The sequence below is a fragment of the Aythya ferina genome (genome assembly GCF_964211825.1).
Source record: "Aythya ferina genome assembly, chromosome: 1".
Classification (NCBI taxonomy): Eukaryota; Metazoa; Chordata; class Aves; order Anseriformes; family Anatidae; genus Aythya; species Aythya ferina.
This window is the reverse complement of record NC_140296.1, coordinates 175,347,642-175,363,476: the sequence shown is the minus strand read 5'-3', so window position 1 is coordinate 175,363,476 and position 15,835 is coordinate 175,347,642. Positions and strand designations below refer to the sequence as shown.

The window sequence follows — 15,835 nt, the reverse complement described above, 5'->3', positions numbered from 1 at the left end:
GTTCACATCTGGGATTTTAATAGCTTATTCAACAAACTTGTCTCAGCTATTATTTCGCTACATTCCTACAGAAGCAACATGATGAAGTCACAGTAGAAAATTCAGGCACTAGACGCATTCCAGATGTTCCTCTTTGCTTCCTTGAATCACTGCTTCACTGAGAACACTACGATACATTGAACTCTCATAAACTTAAATCTAATCACTAACATTTTTTCCTACATTTGTTATGGCAAATATAATGCATGCATCATATGAAATGGCTATCACTTGTAGTTCCAAACATACTGATTGCAGCAAGTGGCAACTCTGCTTTAGCTAGGGTCAAGAGTAGCTTTTCTGTCAAAAAGGTAGTAATTCTGACCCAAATCCACATGCAATATGTGCAGACAGCAGAGGGAGGGTTAATGGTTCAAGTTTGGGATCAATGAACCTACAGGTACCTGTATTCATATTTCTTCATTGCCTGCTTACAGTAAGTAGCTTGACTCATACTTATGGATTAAACTATGACAGGATAAACTAATTTCAGGTACTTCCAGTGTATCTCATCGCTTATTGTGCTCGATAAGTTACCAGGAAAGAAAGTTTGAAAGAAATCATGAAAATGTTGTCAGGCTATGATCAACATTGACTAAATCAAGATGATAGATGGACACAAAACAGCACCAGAGATCTTCAGAAATCAAGGACTTCATACAGAGCTTGGTATAATTCAACAGGAAAAGGACTCCAAGTTCACTCTTGCTGTCTGTATTCTCCAGAGCTACTGCCATGGCTTTTAAAGACCTTGGGGCAAAGATTGAGACACAGACAATGAGTATGAGAGGACATAGTTTCAGGAATTGGAGTCCTGTGTAGCCATGCAGAAAAGAAGGCTTGGAAAAAAATAGTTTATCTGGTTTGAAACACCACCATGTTTCCATGGATGTTGCTGGTAGCTGCTGATGCTGCTAAAAGAAAAGAAGATGATTGAACAGAACAGAAAAGTATTTGGGGGACATGAAAAAGACAAAGTGTCGCAGAAGTAGACATTATGGTTTGTATTTTGCTTTCCAAATATCCAGTTATATTGCTCTGATTTTTTTTTTCTTATACAATATGATTTCTTCATTCCTGATACCCTGACAGAGCTCTGAGAATAACTAAGCCAGTGGATAGAACAAGAAAAGAAAGCTGTGCTGGACTGAATGTGTGAAAGGAAAATGGGCGTACCTGGTGCCACAAAACAGATGAACACTAAAGGCAATGCAGAAGCATAATATCTGTTCCCTATGCAGCATCTGGCCTATAGCTGAAGTCTGAGCATAAGCACTCTTCAAGTAGACTCAAATTACATAGAAATGGGAAAAGAGTATGAACCTTAGAAGTTACACAGATTCAGCATGAATGAGCATGAGCAATGAGCAAGGATGAAAATAAGAACATCCACTCAGACAAATGATTCTGTGATATACTAAATTCATTGTGGCATCCAGTGAGCAGCCTACATCAGACTAGTAATACAGCATAACCATGGTAACTTGATTACAGAGACAAGACAAAAAAGCACTAACCATATAATAGTTTTCATATCATTGTGCCTCAATACACAATAAAAATAACATTTAACTAAACACAAAATTTAAATAATAACTATATGTTATGGTTGTATATATTATTGCCTTTAGGAAGCCAATCCAGGAATGAAGAGAATGAGAGATCTTTGGATGTCTCTCACAAAAAAAAAAAACAACAACAAAACACACCAGAAACATTTTCAAGCAATGACTACTGTATTCCCATGGTCTGCAGAAATTAATCACTGCAAAATTCGTCAATGTTCACATACAGCATGTGAAGATATATTTACAATTATTTTCTCTCTGAAATACCAATTAGGCCAAAGACTTTAAAGACTGCATCATCTGCTTCAGGGAAGTTCAGAAGTTCTGTGTGATGTTAGAACCTGACAGAAGCTTAGACTTCCTACAGATCTCTTTGAAGTCAAAAAAGCAAAGAAAAACACCTGAAGTGATGTAATTGGTACATGAGTATCAATGGAGTGAGAAACCATTCTCAGAGCCAGAAGAATTGCTACATACAGGCTGCTGTCAAATCTAAGTAATCAGAATGTATAAAGAGGAGGATGAAGAGAGAAATTTTCAACCTTTGGTAGAAGCCTAGCAAGTAAGAACAATTCATTTTTAAAGATAACTCTAGGATGAACAAAGTACAGTTTGATCAAATCAAATTAGTTTTACTAGACATCAAATTGTAGTAAATGGTTTCTATTTTTGTAATATGAATTCTCAATAATTAATAATATTAAAACTATGGAATTAATACAGGAATATCTCAAATAACCAAGAAAATATTTTCTTTATTCTCTACTAAGACCCTGAAGTAAGTTAGGCTGAGTTTTCCTTTTAGTTGTACAAGAAAATCTTACCTGTACCTATTACCAATACTACATAAATTAGGAAGTCACTGAGCTCTACAGGTGAGTGCACGTCCTAAAAAAATCTCTTTCAAAAAGCTTGCATGCTGATAGGTTGCATATGGCAAGAAGGTATTCCACTGAGCTCAGAAAGAGCAGTTTGCTCATTCTCTTGAGAGTCTCTGATACCTTCTTATATTTTGGGAAAGTACAGACATAAAGTATGGACTGTTATAGAGCACTCCATAAAGCAAGATCCACTAATCAGACTCAAATTGAAGAAAAACAAAAAATTACTGTGAAAGTGAACTCATGTGTCAAATCTAAGCTTAAAATGCAAATAAAATAAACTGCAAATAAAATAAACTGCAAATGCCTTAAATAGATCTTTTTGTATTTGTCACAGCAAAAATGCTACAAGCACCAAATATAAATGTATTAAGCGTGCTCACAAATACTAGTTACAGTTACTAGTCACCATGTCACCAGTCACTAGTCACAATCTCACTAAAATCAAAAGAAACTCACCCACTGAGCTTGAAAGGAACTGTCCCTTAGATAGAAACAGATGACAATTTGTCAGATTAATTGCTGCTCTTTCTCACATCTTTCAGAGGTAATGACTGTAATTAGCTCTTCACTTAGAGAAAACTGAGAAGCTGAAGAAAATTAGCTCTTCACCTAGAGAAAACTGTTTGGTTTCACTGCAGTAATTGCATAAAATAGCATAAAATAGATTTTTGTATTCTTATATAAAAGAAGTGCTCTGATGTTGGCAAGTTAGAGTCAATTGAATTAAATGTTACATATGAAGTTTATATAAATTATGAACTTCCTTTCTGATCAATCACTGACTGAAAAATGGATTTAATGTTATATACCATGTTATATCATCAGCTGTAAACAAGCAAAGCTTCCATAGCAACCTTCAAATAACTTTTCCTAATTTTGCAAGAGAGAAGAAATTTCTGAGACACAGTTTACCCATTAAATTATTAACCTTTAGGACAGTATTTTCAAACTTCTCACTTCTTATGTCTTATCAAATACTGAAGAAACAAACAAATAAATAAGCAATCTTTAAAGATTAAAAGTTATTGGGGGAAATTTAATAATAACTGAATAAAATATACTTTATTACACATAGAAATTAGACCAGAATTTTTAAAAACATCTTTGAATGTATAAAACTATTAAAAGATAAAAATTAACATTGCTTCCACAGCCCCTGAAGCTGGCAAAGCACACTACTGTTACAAACAGTTCAGCATAATAAACCTGCCAGACTTAAGATAAACACTGTCATTTCCGAGCATGTCAAAATCTCTGAAATATTTAAATATTTATTTTCACAGTCCCTTGATGGGTGAGAAAATATTTTTGTTTGCTGGTAGTGAACTGAGACAGGGAGAAGCCAAAGACTAGATCAGCAAAGAAATCGAGCATCTTATTTCTATTCACATCCCAAGCTACATGCAAATCCAAAACTAAGACCCTCAAATCCTCATTGTTAACACTGGATTCAACTACCATCCACCAGTACTTCTGTTTCTATCATGGTATTTTAAGTGCCGTGACTGTATCTAGTAACTAGCTATTCATGACCCCCCTGCCAAGACCAAGGCAGGCTATGTTCTCAGAGGATACAGATCAAGATCTACGTTCAAAAAAAAAACAATAATCTGCCATATGACAAAGTAGTGAGCTGCTCTCTCATCCTCTAAACACGCTTTATGAAATAAACCTACAAGCAGAGTATAGGAAGTCCAGCTTCTATTTCTTCCTTCTTATTTCTTCATTTAATGCAATCTGTCTCTCATACAGCCAGGTCAAATAAAACACTTTATGGTGTAAACGGATGAGAAGTTCTGGTTTTTAGCCCTGAACAGATCCAAGTATCTTGAATTTAGCATCAAGTATCTACAGTAGGCAAAGCAGAATATGAGTTATGTGTGGTTAAGGTACTTACTGGAATAGATGAAAAGGTACTGATACGTGCTTTCACATTTTGTCTGAAACAAACGTAATACACAAATATCTACTAAAGCCACGAGTCTAATACAAACTCTTTTTTTCGAAAAAAGTGTACTCCTATACCTAAATCACTCATACTTAATTAGTTCTGGCTCAGTGAAACAGCCTCAACTAGAGAAATTGGGGGAATATGCTTTTGGGATGTTTGGTTTCCATCAATGACTTTGCCGTATGCAAGCTCTGAAAAACAAAGGCTTACCATTCCCACACCACACACCGTTCCATCAGCCAACGGCATGTGCTGAGTACGACATCCCTTGTGAACTCCTTCTGTGCTTGTGCACCATAAGCGTTTGCATTGTTTCTTAAACAAAACAACAACAAAAAAACAAGATTACCTTTGTTGTACCTGTAACACCACCTCAGATATCAGCTGGGATATCTGCATTGTTTTTCTCATAATATATTGGTTTAATTTTTACTACCAGTACTATTAGTTTTTACACATAACTCCTCCCTCACCCTCCAAAAAATGGATTTTATGTAACACTAGGCAGTAATGTGGAAAATTTGAAACAGACCTAATCAGAAATAATAGATGACTTTATTTTCTAATTCAGTAGATGATTTAATTTAAAAAAAGCATATACAAGATTATGGTTGATACTGTGCAGCACAGTTTGAGAATAATATTCAGGTAAAGACACTAATTGGAATTATTTTTTAAAAATCGCTGGCCAGAATATTAAGAAGAAAACCTTCTTTACAGATTGCTAAAAAGACTCTTAAAGGATAAATACCATTTACGTTTTACTGAATTTACAAAGCAGTCTTCAGTAACCATCCCTAGGTCTTTGAATTCCTCTTTATTTTTCTATAATAATCCCATAAAGACTGACTCTTCCTAAACAACACTACTTCAACAACAGGTCCACTTAATTCAGTCTGAATCTGATCTTAAATTGTCTCCTCTAAACAGCTCCAACAAGCAATGCAATACAAGTACAGGTATTGAACAAGCTGGTCCATAATCTAACACTGTGTGACATCTTGACAGAATCAAATGAAGTCATAACACTATATTTGTCATTATGCATTGTACTGGCAAACGGGCCACATTAAGTTTTCAAAATGCAACTGAAGTTTCAGTCTTTATCTACTCAATTCTTTACATTATTATTTTCTTTCCAGATCCCAATTTTGCTTCAAAGAATTTTTGGTTAAGTACATAAACTGTACACTCTAACATGTACGGAAATACTTGACAAAGTAGAGGGAATCTGCATTTTGGACCAAACATTTGGAGCAAATATTTCAATTAAAATATAAATTTTAAAGTTATAAATTTATAAAAGTACTTAAATCAGGTAAGAAATCTGTTAATGTAATATAGTGTTTACAATGTGAAAACGCTTTCCACTGAACAATTTCCCTTCAGCAGAACAGAATTTGCACTTTGACACATTTGAGAATAAAATTATTCCAAAAATTGAATGACTGAGATTTCATTTTTAAGCCTACCTCTCCGCAGTTTTTAGTACCTATTAAGCATGAGTCTGTGCATTGTTCACTCACCAGATAGGGGCAGACTTGTGACCCAAGACCAAACATAAGCTCACACTGCTTATTGACATCATACATCGATCCAGGCAGCTGAGAGGAAAGATCATATATTCTTCCACTAGGTTTGTCTAGAAGACATTCACCATAACCAGTACTGTTGTACAAACAGGAACAAAATGTGATTTAATCATTCCTAATTAATTGGAAGCATATTAATACACTGCTTACATACATGTATGCATATCTTAATGCAATTATGGGTTTGCACACACACTTGATTATATAAAGAACTAAATTAATTGTAATTAATAAAATAAACTAGGTCACTTGATTTTTCCTTACTGGATTATATGTTATATCCACCAAACATAGCTTAGGGTCTTTGTTTTCTGACTGTCATTTCTTATTTTTACAATCTGACAAGAAAAAATGTTACTGACTAAAATTATATCCATCACTTAATATTTTTGAAATATAAACTTCTAAAATAAAGCGTGCCTGACTATTAGAATCATACTAAAGAGTTTTTCAATAATCAAGGCCATGATATTAAAAAAATTAAATTAAAATGTGCTCTTAGCTTTACATTTCGAGTGTAACTTTACTGAAACCATGGAACTAATCATCATCCAAACAGTTAAATGCTTGTCATTTCTGGAGGATTGAGGCCCTACAAGTCAGTTGTTAAAGCCAACAACAACACAAAAGTGGTACTTCAGCAATACTTTTAAAATGCTTTTCAGATTGACACAAAATAGAAAACAAAAGTGCACAGCATTTATACTGGTACTTACTCAAGAAATTCCGTGATGTATTTTTGACTGCATTTTGACCAGGTCCATGGACTTGTATGGTAATTTAAAGTTGGAGCCATCACATGGTATTGATGTTTAATTCCAGCTTCTTTACATTTAAAACTGTCATCATGTGGCACATTGAATCTAAAAAGCAAAACAAACAAACTCCAAAACAAATTCAGCAATAATTACCTGATACACTTCTCTTACAGTAACAAAAGCTCCAGTTTTGAGTTTGAAAACGCCTCAGCACGGTAATGGGTCTCATTTATTATGGCTATCTGACATTATGGCTATAATGCTGAATCCAGTAAGAATTTTACAATTGCATAATTCTTCAGTTCACCAGAAAAATCCCAGTGTTTTGGGAGTATGGCATTTTAAATACACATCTACTGAACTGAATATACAGGTCACATCCAGATTGACCATAACAGATTACTCCAACATTCACATCGTAACTCTTACTGTTCAATAACAAACTGCAGAGCACATCAACATCATATTTATGTAACTAATACTTTACCATACTTTATAACTCAGTTTAAATTATATGATAAATGGCATGTCTATAAGTGAACTTCCAGGATTATGAAAATCAACTAGCTAGCTACTGAGCTCTGTAACGCCCTTGTTACCTCCACCACATGGAGCTAGAGTATAGCATCCTTCTGCCATCACTGATGAGGTACACTTCATAAAATAAAATGCTGTCATCTCCTCTTATTTTTCTATGTAGAGCATTTCTCTGTGTTACTCTATTTTATTCAGAAAGGATCACAGAGAAGGAAGAATATTTCTGCGTTATATTAACAGATATCTTACCTGAAATTCCTTTCAGGGCTAGAATGCAAGTGGAGTTAACAGGGCTATGTTTCACACTTATGATACCTGTCCCATTGTCCCAACCAGCTGATATAGCAAAAGGACAGAAGATGGCTGTATGGCCAGTATCTCCAATCATCCACATTTAGCAAGTGGCCAGGTTATAAACCTCGTGGATTCTCTACCTCTAGGTGGCTAGCAGACCTGCCTTTGCAAAGGGCAAAGACAATGACTGTTCTAAAAGGATGTAGCAGACTGCTCACTCTTAGAAAAATAGAGCCCATCACAGGAAACTGGTAGTATTCAAAAGGAAACAAAAAAATTTACCCGCTGGGAAATAAGTACTTACACATGTCCAAGTTCATGTGCTATAGTAAAAGCAGCACTTAATCCATTTTCTTCACTTATTGAACAGCTGCGTAGTGGGTCACACATTGTACCTAGCTCTGCCAAACCTGCAAAATTGAATTGTTATAAAAGCTTAATAGAACAAGTTTTCACTAAGGAATGATTCTATAAATGAACACTAAAGCGCAAGACTTGAAAGTCATGCATGACTATGCAACCAAATTTACATTAAACCAGCTTCCACCTGAGATCACAGTATTGAAAAGATTACTTTTTTTTGTCTCTCAATTAAATTTTACATAATTTTTTGTTTGTTTTTTGTTGTTGTTGTTTGCTTGTTTGTTTTTTCCTGTTTACATGCATCTCCTACAGTAAAATTCTCTTACAGATTTTCTCTTGTAAGATCATACTGATTAAAAAAGAATAACTCACCTAGAGTATCGCACTTCTCTCTAGCTCTGCAGATATCTTCCCTTGAAAGAAAAAATGTATTTGAAATTACTGGAGCAAATAAAAAGTACTTCAATGTAAAGTATTTCACTATTGCTACATTAGTTACAGCAGTTGCAAATCTCAATTTTCAATTTTCAGTCTTGCAGTCCATTCAAACAATTTGTATTCTTGTTATTACTTCCTGAAAGAAGTAATTTATATTCATGACACAACACTCACAGTATTACTTGCTACCTAGCTTGCAAAGAATAAAGACTGATATACTACGCTATTTCTCCACTATGTTCACACATATAAAATGCTGCTGAAAACGTGCAGATTCCAGTTTACTTGAAAATACCTTACGCAGTGGAGCAGATGCTAAAATAACAACATATTTCAGGACATATATCAAAGAGTTTTAAGTGCTGGAGTGAGTCCAATTTGAACACCAGCTAAAAAATTAATGAAAAGGAAAAAAAAAAGAATATACTTCAGTGAATGAATGTCAGAACCTCCACTGGGGAAATCAGTGTACAACACTAATATTTTAACATTTTCCATTTGTAAGCTTTTGGCAGTTCTAATTATGCCTGGGCTATAAAGAGTTGCATCACTGCATCCTTTAGCTGATTCCATTGTATGCAACTTACGTGTTCAATGGTTGAAGAACTCGCTTCCTTGTAACAATTTCAGGTCTAAATAATTTACATTATCTTTAACATAAGTTTGGTCAAATGCTTAATTACCAACACAGCACTGTAAGACTAATTGCTCATGTATTGATCATTTGTGGTTAGGTGAATGCAAGACATTCTTTACTGATTCCAATTAACTATTAACAGTGTCCGTGTGACAGTTAAAAATGATGATGGAAGAAAGAAATGGAAGCATTTGTCTCACCTAGCTGAGTAATTCTGGCTATTTCAGATACCATACCTAGTGATAAGAACAGCAGTATCATGATGAGAAGGGTGAGCATCATCCAAAGTGTTTTGTGCTTGCTGCCATAAGCAAAAATTACGAAGTGTAGTAGCTGCATTAAAAGTGATAGCTGGTCCTTCCTAAGCAAGAAATGTCCAAGAAACAAAAAAAAAGGTTGTAATATTCACATACTTGCACTTATTATTTTGACCATTGTACCTGTAATCTTCAAAACAATGACTGTGAGTGGAAAGGAACTCAGAAGGACTCCACATAGGACCTCACACACACAGATTTTTTTGCAGAATCAGCATCTTAACTTAGCTAAAAGTCACCACTCATGAGAACCCTTTTCTTAATCATGTGATAGATTCAGAAAAATAGGGTAGCAGACATTAATGATAAATATGAAAACATATGTATTTCTTAATTTCTGAAAAATATGTATTTCTTAAAATTTAAAATATTACAGTTGTTATTGCTGAAAACTTGCAGTCAAAACCCTCTATAAAAGTTGCCCTTTCCCACTCATATTTGCATGAGTAGTTATGTCAAAAGCTTTCACAAAGTATCTGATTTAAGCCCATTTAGGTCAACAGGGGGTGCTTATAGACAGATGGTGAAATAAACACATTAAATAAAGGCTTTGCAGTTAACCTCTGTATATACTCATTAAATATGCACTGTGCTACCAGCACATTTACCAGCATATTTAATATTCACTCCCTTTTCTAGAATAAAATGATAGAGTTAAATTAAAAAAAAAAAAAAGTATTTAAAATACTTTCAAGTTTGGAATTAAAATGCTTTTTTTTTAATTCTACTATAAATATTTTAGCTTTCCTACCTGTTCATTGTGGATTACAATTAACTTTACAATAACAATATTTATAAGATTTCCAATACTCGAATCTTTATAGATTGCTGCAACCTAAAGAGGAAGAAGTGAGAAGATCAGAATATTAAACTCATTTGACAAATCATGTCATTTTGACATGCAAACAAGTTATCAAAAAAATATCTAGTTTCTATACAATAGATGTCTCAGGCATCCTTCTGTACCTTTCTACCCAAGGGTTTGGTAATGAACCTGAAGTAGCTGCCCAGCTTTAACCTAAAATGCTGCCTCGGAACAACTCACATTTACTACACACATGAAGGTCAGAATACACATGCATGATGTTTTCCAGTACTATTCTCCACTTAGAAGGCAATTATCCTACAAACGTTTTCCTAAATGTTAAAAATGCATTTTTAAAATATCCAAAGAGTTATAATTTCATACTCATTTCCAAACACTTAGATAGTACGTTGGCAAGCTTAGCATAGCAAGTACACCTATTATACACTGGAAGACCTGGAATTTATTGATAAAACAACAAAGACAGAAAAAGAGTAATGCCACTGGGACCACAATAGATATAAGCTGGTTTACACAGATGATTTGTAGAATTAACACCTAAAATATTAGAAGGTTTCAGAGAGCGACATTGAGCCAATACATTTTTGCCTCTACTTTTCATAGAGGCAGCACTGAGTTGTAAGCCTGCACTGAAAACATCCATGACACACTGCACAAAGGTTTCTTTATTCATTCATTTATTCATACTTACATAACTAACAATTATTTTTCTGTATAATATTGTCCCAGAGAGTAAAAACTGTAAGCTATTCCCATACACCAAACTAAACCATTTGGTAAGTTATTCTTCATAAAGGCAGTAAAAATCTTTATTCACTCTCAACAACTGTTTCCATATGAACCCATCCATATGGTTTCCACCATTTGGCTGAAAGCAGTTGTTGAATAACAGCATTATCTAAATGAAAGCTGCCACCAAACACAGAAGCCCTGACCTTCCACCCCTCTGGCTTGTGCCAAGGCTGCAAGGCTACAAAAGGAGCAGGATCAAGGAACTGATGTAGCTGAAAACAGTATTTTGTTTCTTTCCTTTTTCTTCTATCACATTATATTGATCACCATGATCTCATTCCTGGTGCAGCCTCTCCAAGACAAGTGCAGATGGAGGGAACAGTACAGAAGAATAGGCTTCTTTCAAAGGTAGCCTTCATTTGAACTGGCTCAAACAGCTTGCAAAACCACAGCCTTGCTTTCGGTGAATCCTGCATACCTGAGACGAAGTAATTCTGCTAAAAGTTGGCACTGACAGAGCCCTGGCTCCCCATGACTCACACCATCCCTTTCTGTACACTGGATTGAGTACAATGTGCAGCACTGTCCTTCATGCCTTTGTTGGCACACAAGGCGGATATAGAGGACTCTATAATATCAGGGGAGGAGGCTGAGTCTTGTAATCCATGTGGAAAACATATTTCAGAGAAGCCCAGCTATCTGCCTGTTTCCTTCCATATGGACTGCATCCTTGGTTGCTAACCAGCAAGTGTCCAATTATTTTGTGGAGCATCTCTCGAGTACATGCTGAACAGTTCAATTAGGAACAGAAACATTCAGAAGACCTTTATGAAAGAACAGGTGCCTGTACAGGTAGAGCTCAGGCACTATAGATTTAAAAATAAGCATTTATACAGAGGATGTTACCTGAGTTTGAATGGAATAAACTACCATTTAACTACTACCAAAACTACCTTTGAATTACCACAAGTTATCAGCCTCAAATGTTTTTTATTCTTTTTTTTTTTTTTTTTTTTTATAGTTTGAGATCCACTTCAATAAACCTAGTGAGGATATTTCTCTGTATTTAACCTTCTTGTGAACGATCACAAACAGCCTAGCTACGTTCCCAAATGAATTGTCTCTTAAAATAACCTAACACCATTATCACATTCATCTCCTGTAACAAACATTAAGCTATCTGCCTAACCTCGCTGGACAGTTAATGGAGAAGAAGAACAGATGAACTGTCATCTAGACATGACTATCTGAAGAGGCATATTTAGATTTATGTATTTTCAAACAAAACAGTACAATAAATTATTTCATTTCTTCATCCACTTAACAATGGAGGGAGACTAGATGTCTAACTAACAGATGTATGAGATTAATTCCAGTCCAACTCTTTCAAGTTTTACTTCTCTTCAGCAAAGAAGAAACAGAAAACTGGTTGATACAGCATTCCAAAATATTGTCAGAGAGGAGTCTGAGATGAGACCTGCAAGACTCTTTGGCTTATGCACTCTAGAAGGAGAAAATTGTCCTGAGGACTGACTCTCCTATCACTTAAACTGATGTAAGAGCTACTTACACCATAATCAGAGAATTTGTTACAGCACAAACCTATACAAGAACACAAAAGTGACACTGGATACACCAAAAAATACTGATACAGGATTTGTCCAGTTCTACAAGAATATATTTCAGGTAATATAGTCAAAGTGATTGAGGTCTGGATGGGGTTTAACTAGGTTCAGCTGATGAGAAACAAGATCACAAGAGCCTAAACTGGGACTATCATAATTTTCAGTGCAGCATTACCCTTTGGTTTCATAAAGGCCTCCAGTACTATGGTATGCGAGAGGAAGGCTCATTTTTAGTCCTACGTGAGAAGAAGGATTTGCGCAAGGAGTCCAAACTGGAGCTTTCTTGGAATTAAAACTTGGCATTTCTTGTTCTTGTTTCTTATTGTAGTCCATGGATCCTTCCTCAGATACAGTAACAGGTTTCTGAAAAATCTGCTCCTGTTGTATAACTCATGTTTGTTGAGGTTATCTGCTAGCAAAATCTGAAAACAACAGATGCAAAGAAACCAGCACAAAACCCAACCAGGTGCCTTCCTGTCTGCCTGTTGACACAACATCCATGTAAAACATCTGAGTAAAAGCACTTTTCAAAAGCCAATGTAAATTGCTCATACCTCAGAGAAGATGTATGAGCAGACAAGTATGAGAGAAAAGAATATCTCATTGTACATCTGAAAGGCATACATCTGCAAGGACCTTAACAACATCTGAGTTATCTACTGGCTGCCTCTGTTTAGAGCACAGGTGAGGTCTGAAATCCTGTCATTCAGATATCTGAGGCCAGCAGTTCTTGCCAGAATCTGAGGTGTACTTACACTTGTAAGGAGACACATAAGCACCTGCTAAACTTGTAATCTATCACTGCTCTCATTAACCCTATGCTAAAGCATAAGTACGGATCCTCTGTCTCATGGGTGCTTTCATGACCTCCAACCATTTAGTTGTTACTGTCACTGCTTTAGAAAGATCAAGGAGCAAGACTCTGTGCTGGTAATGAGATGCTCCTACCAGCAATGTATGGTATTTCCTGCAAGCTGGTTGAAAGCATGGTAAAAGAAAAATCCTGAGAGTTAAAAACAAACCAATCTCGAAAGATTTACCTATGGAACTATACAGGCTAAAATTATCAGCTGAGACTTGAAATGATAGATCAATGCAGAAATACCAAAGTCCTGGAATATGATATTATTTCTTGTTTTATTGTAAGAAGTACAGGGATAAGCACTCCTAGCCCCCGTATTCTAGGGACACGTCTTTCAATGCTTTCTTATTGGAAGCATTCATAAAAAAGGATGATGAAATGGGATAGGAATTTGACAGAACACACCATTTCTTTACAATTTCCAGATCCACTTGCATTATAGCGATCTAAATCCAGGCTTCACAAAAGAGGGAGATAACAGTCAAGATAAAGGGAATTAACTTTCAAGAGATTTTTCAGACTCTTGCTATGGGCACCTACATCACTGTACAACAGCTCAGACCACACAATAAAGAAAGGAAAAAACAAAAAACAAAACAACAAAAACAAACAAACAAAAAAACACCACAAGAATGAAGGTAGTTATCCTTCAGCGGAAGGATACAGTTTTCATTTTCAAGAAATTCCCACCAAAGACTAAAGTCAGATCATGTCATCACCTCAGCTGTGGCTGGCAGGTGACTAGAAGTGACATTGTCACAGCAGAGTTTAGTTTCTCTTGCTGTCCCTGTTGTAGCTGTCCATAACACTGGAACTGTGAATTGTTGCAAACTGTCAAGTTCAGAAAAGGGGCTAGAATATGAGCAAGTACATCTAGAGGCTGGAAAAGAAGTGATATATCTAAATAGAATTGAATTTCTTCAGATCTTTTTCCCCTGAATACTGCATCACAAGACCTCTTTTTCTCTTCTTGTCTGCTACATGCAACCATGATCGCAGGAGAACACAAACATTCATATCACTTGAAAGAAACATGATATCAGCTCTTAGCTCACATGTCTTCTGCAGGCTCCAACAATCTCTTATTTATCATTGTGGTGCTGAAAGGATGTGAGATATCCAGGACCTGGGAGATTTCTCCTTCACCTCTTCCATTGTCATATCCTGATTCTGCCATATATTTCGTAAGACCCCAGAATTGTCTGAAGTCATGAGATAAAGAAGTCATCACAGCATTTATTGCTTCACTGAGAGAGAATAAGAAAAAGCTGTGTTATTTCTGCCAGTGTTACTCCTATTCTGTTCCCTCCACCTTTCCTATCCAAAGTTGTTTTCTTTGGAGGAACCTAATACTGGTAGCAATAACTCATGCAAACTTGCACAGATATACCTACACAGCTCAGGGAAACCATTTTTTCCTGCCATTTCCTACCGTTCTCGCCAATCTACCATCCCCTGAGTTATTCAAGCAGAGGTTCCAGCAGACTCCCTGTTGTGCTCTGATGAAAACAAACAGAAAGAACACAGCCCTTTTAAAGGGTGAGTCACCCCGTCAGGAATGCCTGGGCTCTTTCCTATCTGTAACTTGGGGACTAAGACAGTTGCAAAGATATCCCCTTAATACTGCAAAAACTTGACAAATGGTAACTAAGTCATCACCAGCTGCAGTCTTTGAATGAAAACACACATCAAGGCTATAATCAGATCACATCAAACAGCACCACGTATGGCTCAGATGTCAAAGCATCCTTCCCTGTGAAATTACCTTTTCAGGTAGTTTCTTTCAGTTTACTAAAGGAATAATTACTAAACATCTAATTAACAATAACAACACTAGCTCACAATAGTAGTAAAGAGCACTAAGAGCAGTGAATCATAAAGACGGGCTTGCTTACGTGCTGCAGAATTTCCATCTCTCTGTTACCTGATGGATCTCAAAATACAGTATTACACGATGAGGCACTACAGCATTTGGTAAAAGGCACCCTGGTGCTGGAACAGCTGTAAGGGTTGTCAGTTAAGAAAACAAAAAGTGTTTTTATAGAGAGAGATATCTGTATGTCAAGATATAGTTTGTACGGGAATGAGCTTAAGCAAGAACAAATGGCTCTGTGCTGGCTTTCTAGATTTCACTTATCTTAAGATAAAAAGCACTGAATGTTACTGCAACATTAATAGCAATACACTGGTCTGAGCGAAAAGGAAGAGTAAAATAAGTGTAGAAGCCTTTCAGCAGTAGAGAAACACACTCATCACAAGATTTTGAACTCAGAAATGTATTTTGTCATTCAGATGCCAACTCATACAAAAGTAATATGATTAACCTACAATTTATTTCAGTCTACTGCCTATTTTAAAAATAATGACTGTATGCTAGATTCAATAACATTAGCTGTTCCTAAACGCTAGCCT

General features: G+C 35.7%; 1 protein-coding gene across 2 annotated transcripts in view; it reads right to left on the bottom strand.

Annotated features, from left to right (window-relative positions):
• ADAMTS20 (ADAM metallopeptidase with thrombospondin type 1 motif 20) overlaps nucleotides 1-15,835 on the bottom strand; it is a 96,280-nt gene that overhangs the window by 56,521 nt on the left and 23,924 nt on the right. For both annotated transcript variants that reach the window (XM_084507029.1, XM_084507030.1), the window contains exons 5-11: nucleotides 10,130-10,213; nucleotides 9,298-9,422; nucleotides 8,359-8,399; nucleotides 7,928-8,033; nucleotides 6,751-6,897; nucleotides 5,969-6,110; nucleotides 4,653-4,757 (exon numbers count right to left, since the gene is read on the bottom strand). In XM_084507029.1, the coding sequence (XP_084363155.1) occupies nucleotides 4,653-4,757; nucleotides 5,969-6,110; nucleotides 6,751-6,897; nucleotides 7,928-8,033; nucleotides 8,359-8,399; nucleotides 9,298-9,422; nucleotides 10,130-10,213 (750 nt within the window). The remainder of the gene's footprint in view (nucleotides 1-4,652; nucleotides 4,758-5,968; nucleotides 6,111-6,750; nucleotides 6,898-7,927; nucleotides 8,034-8,358; nucleotides 8,400-9,297; nucleotides 9,423-10,129; nucleotides 10,214-15,835) is intronic.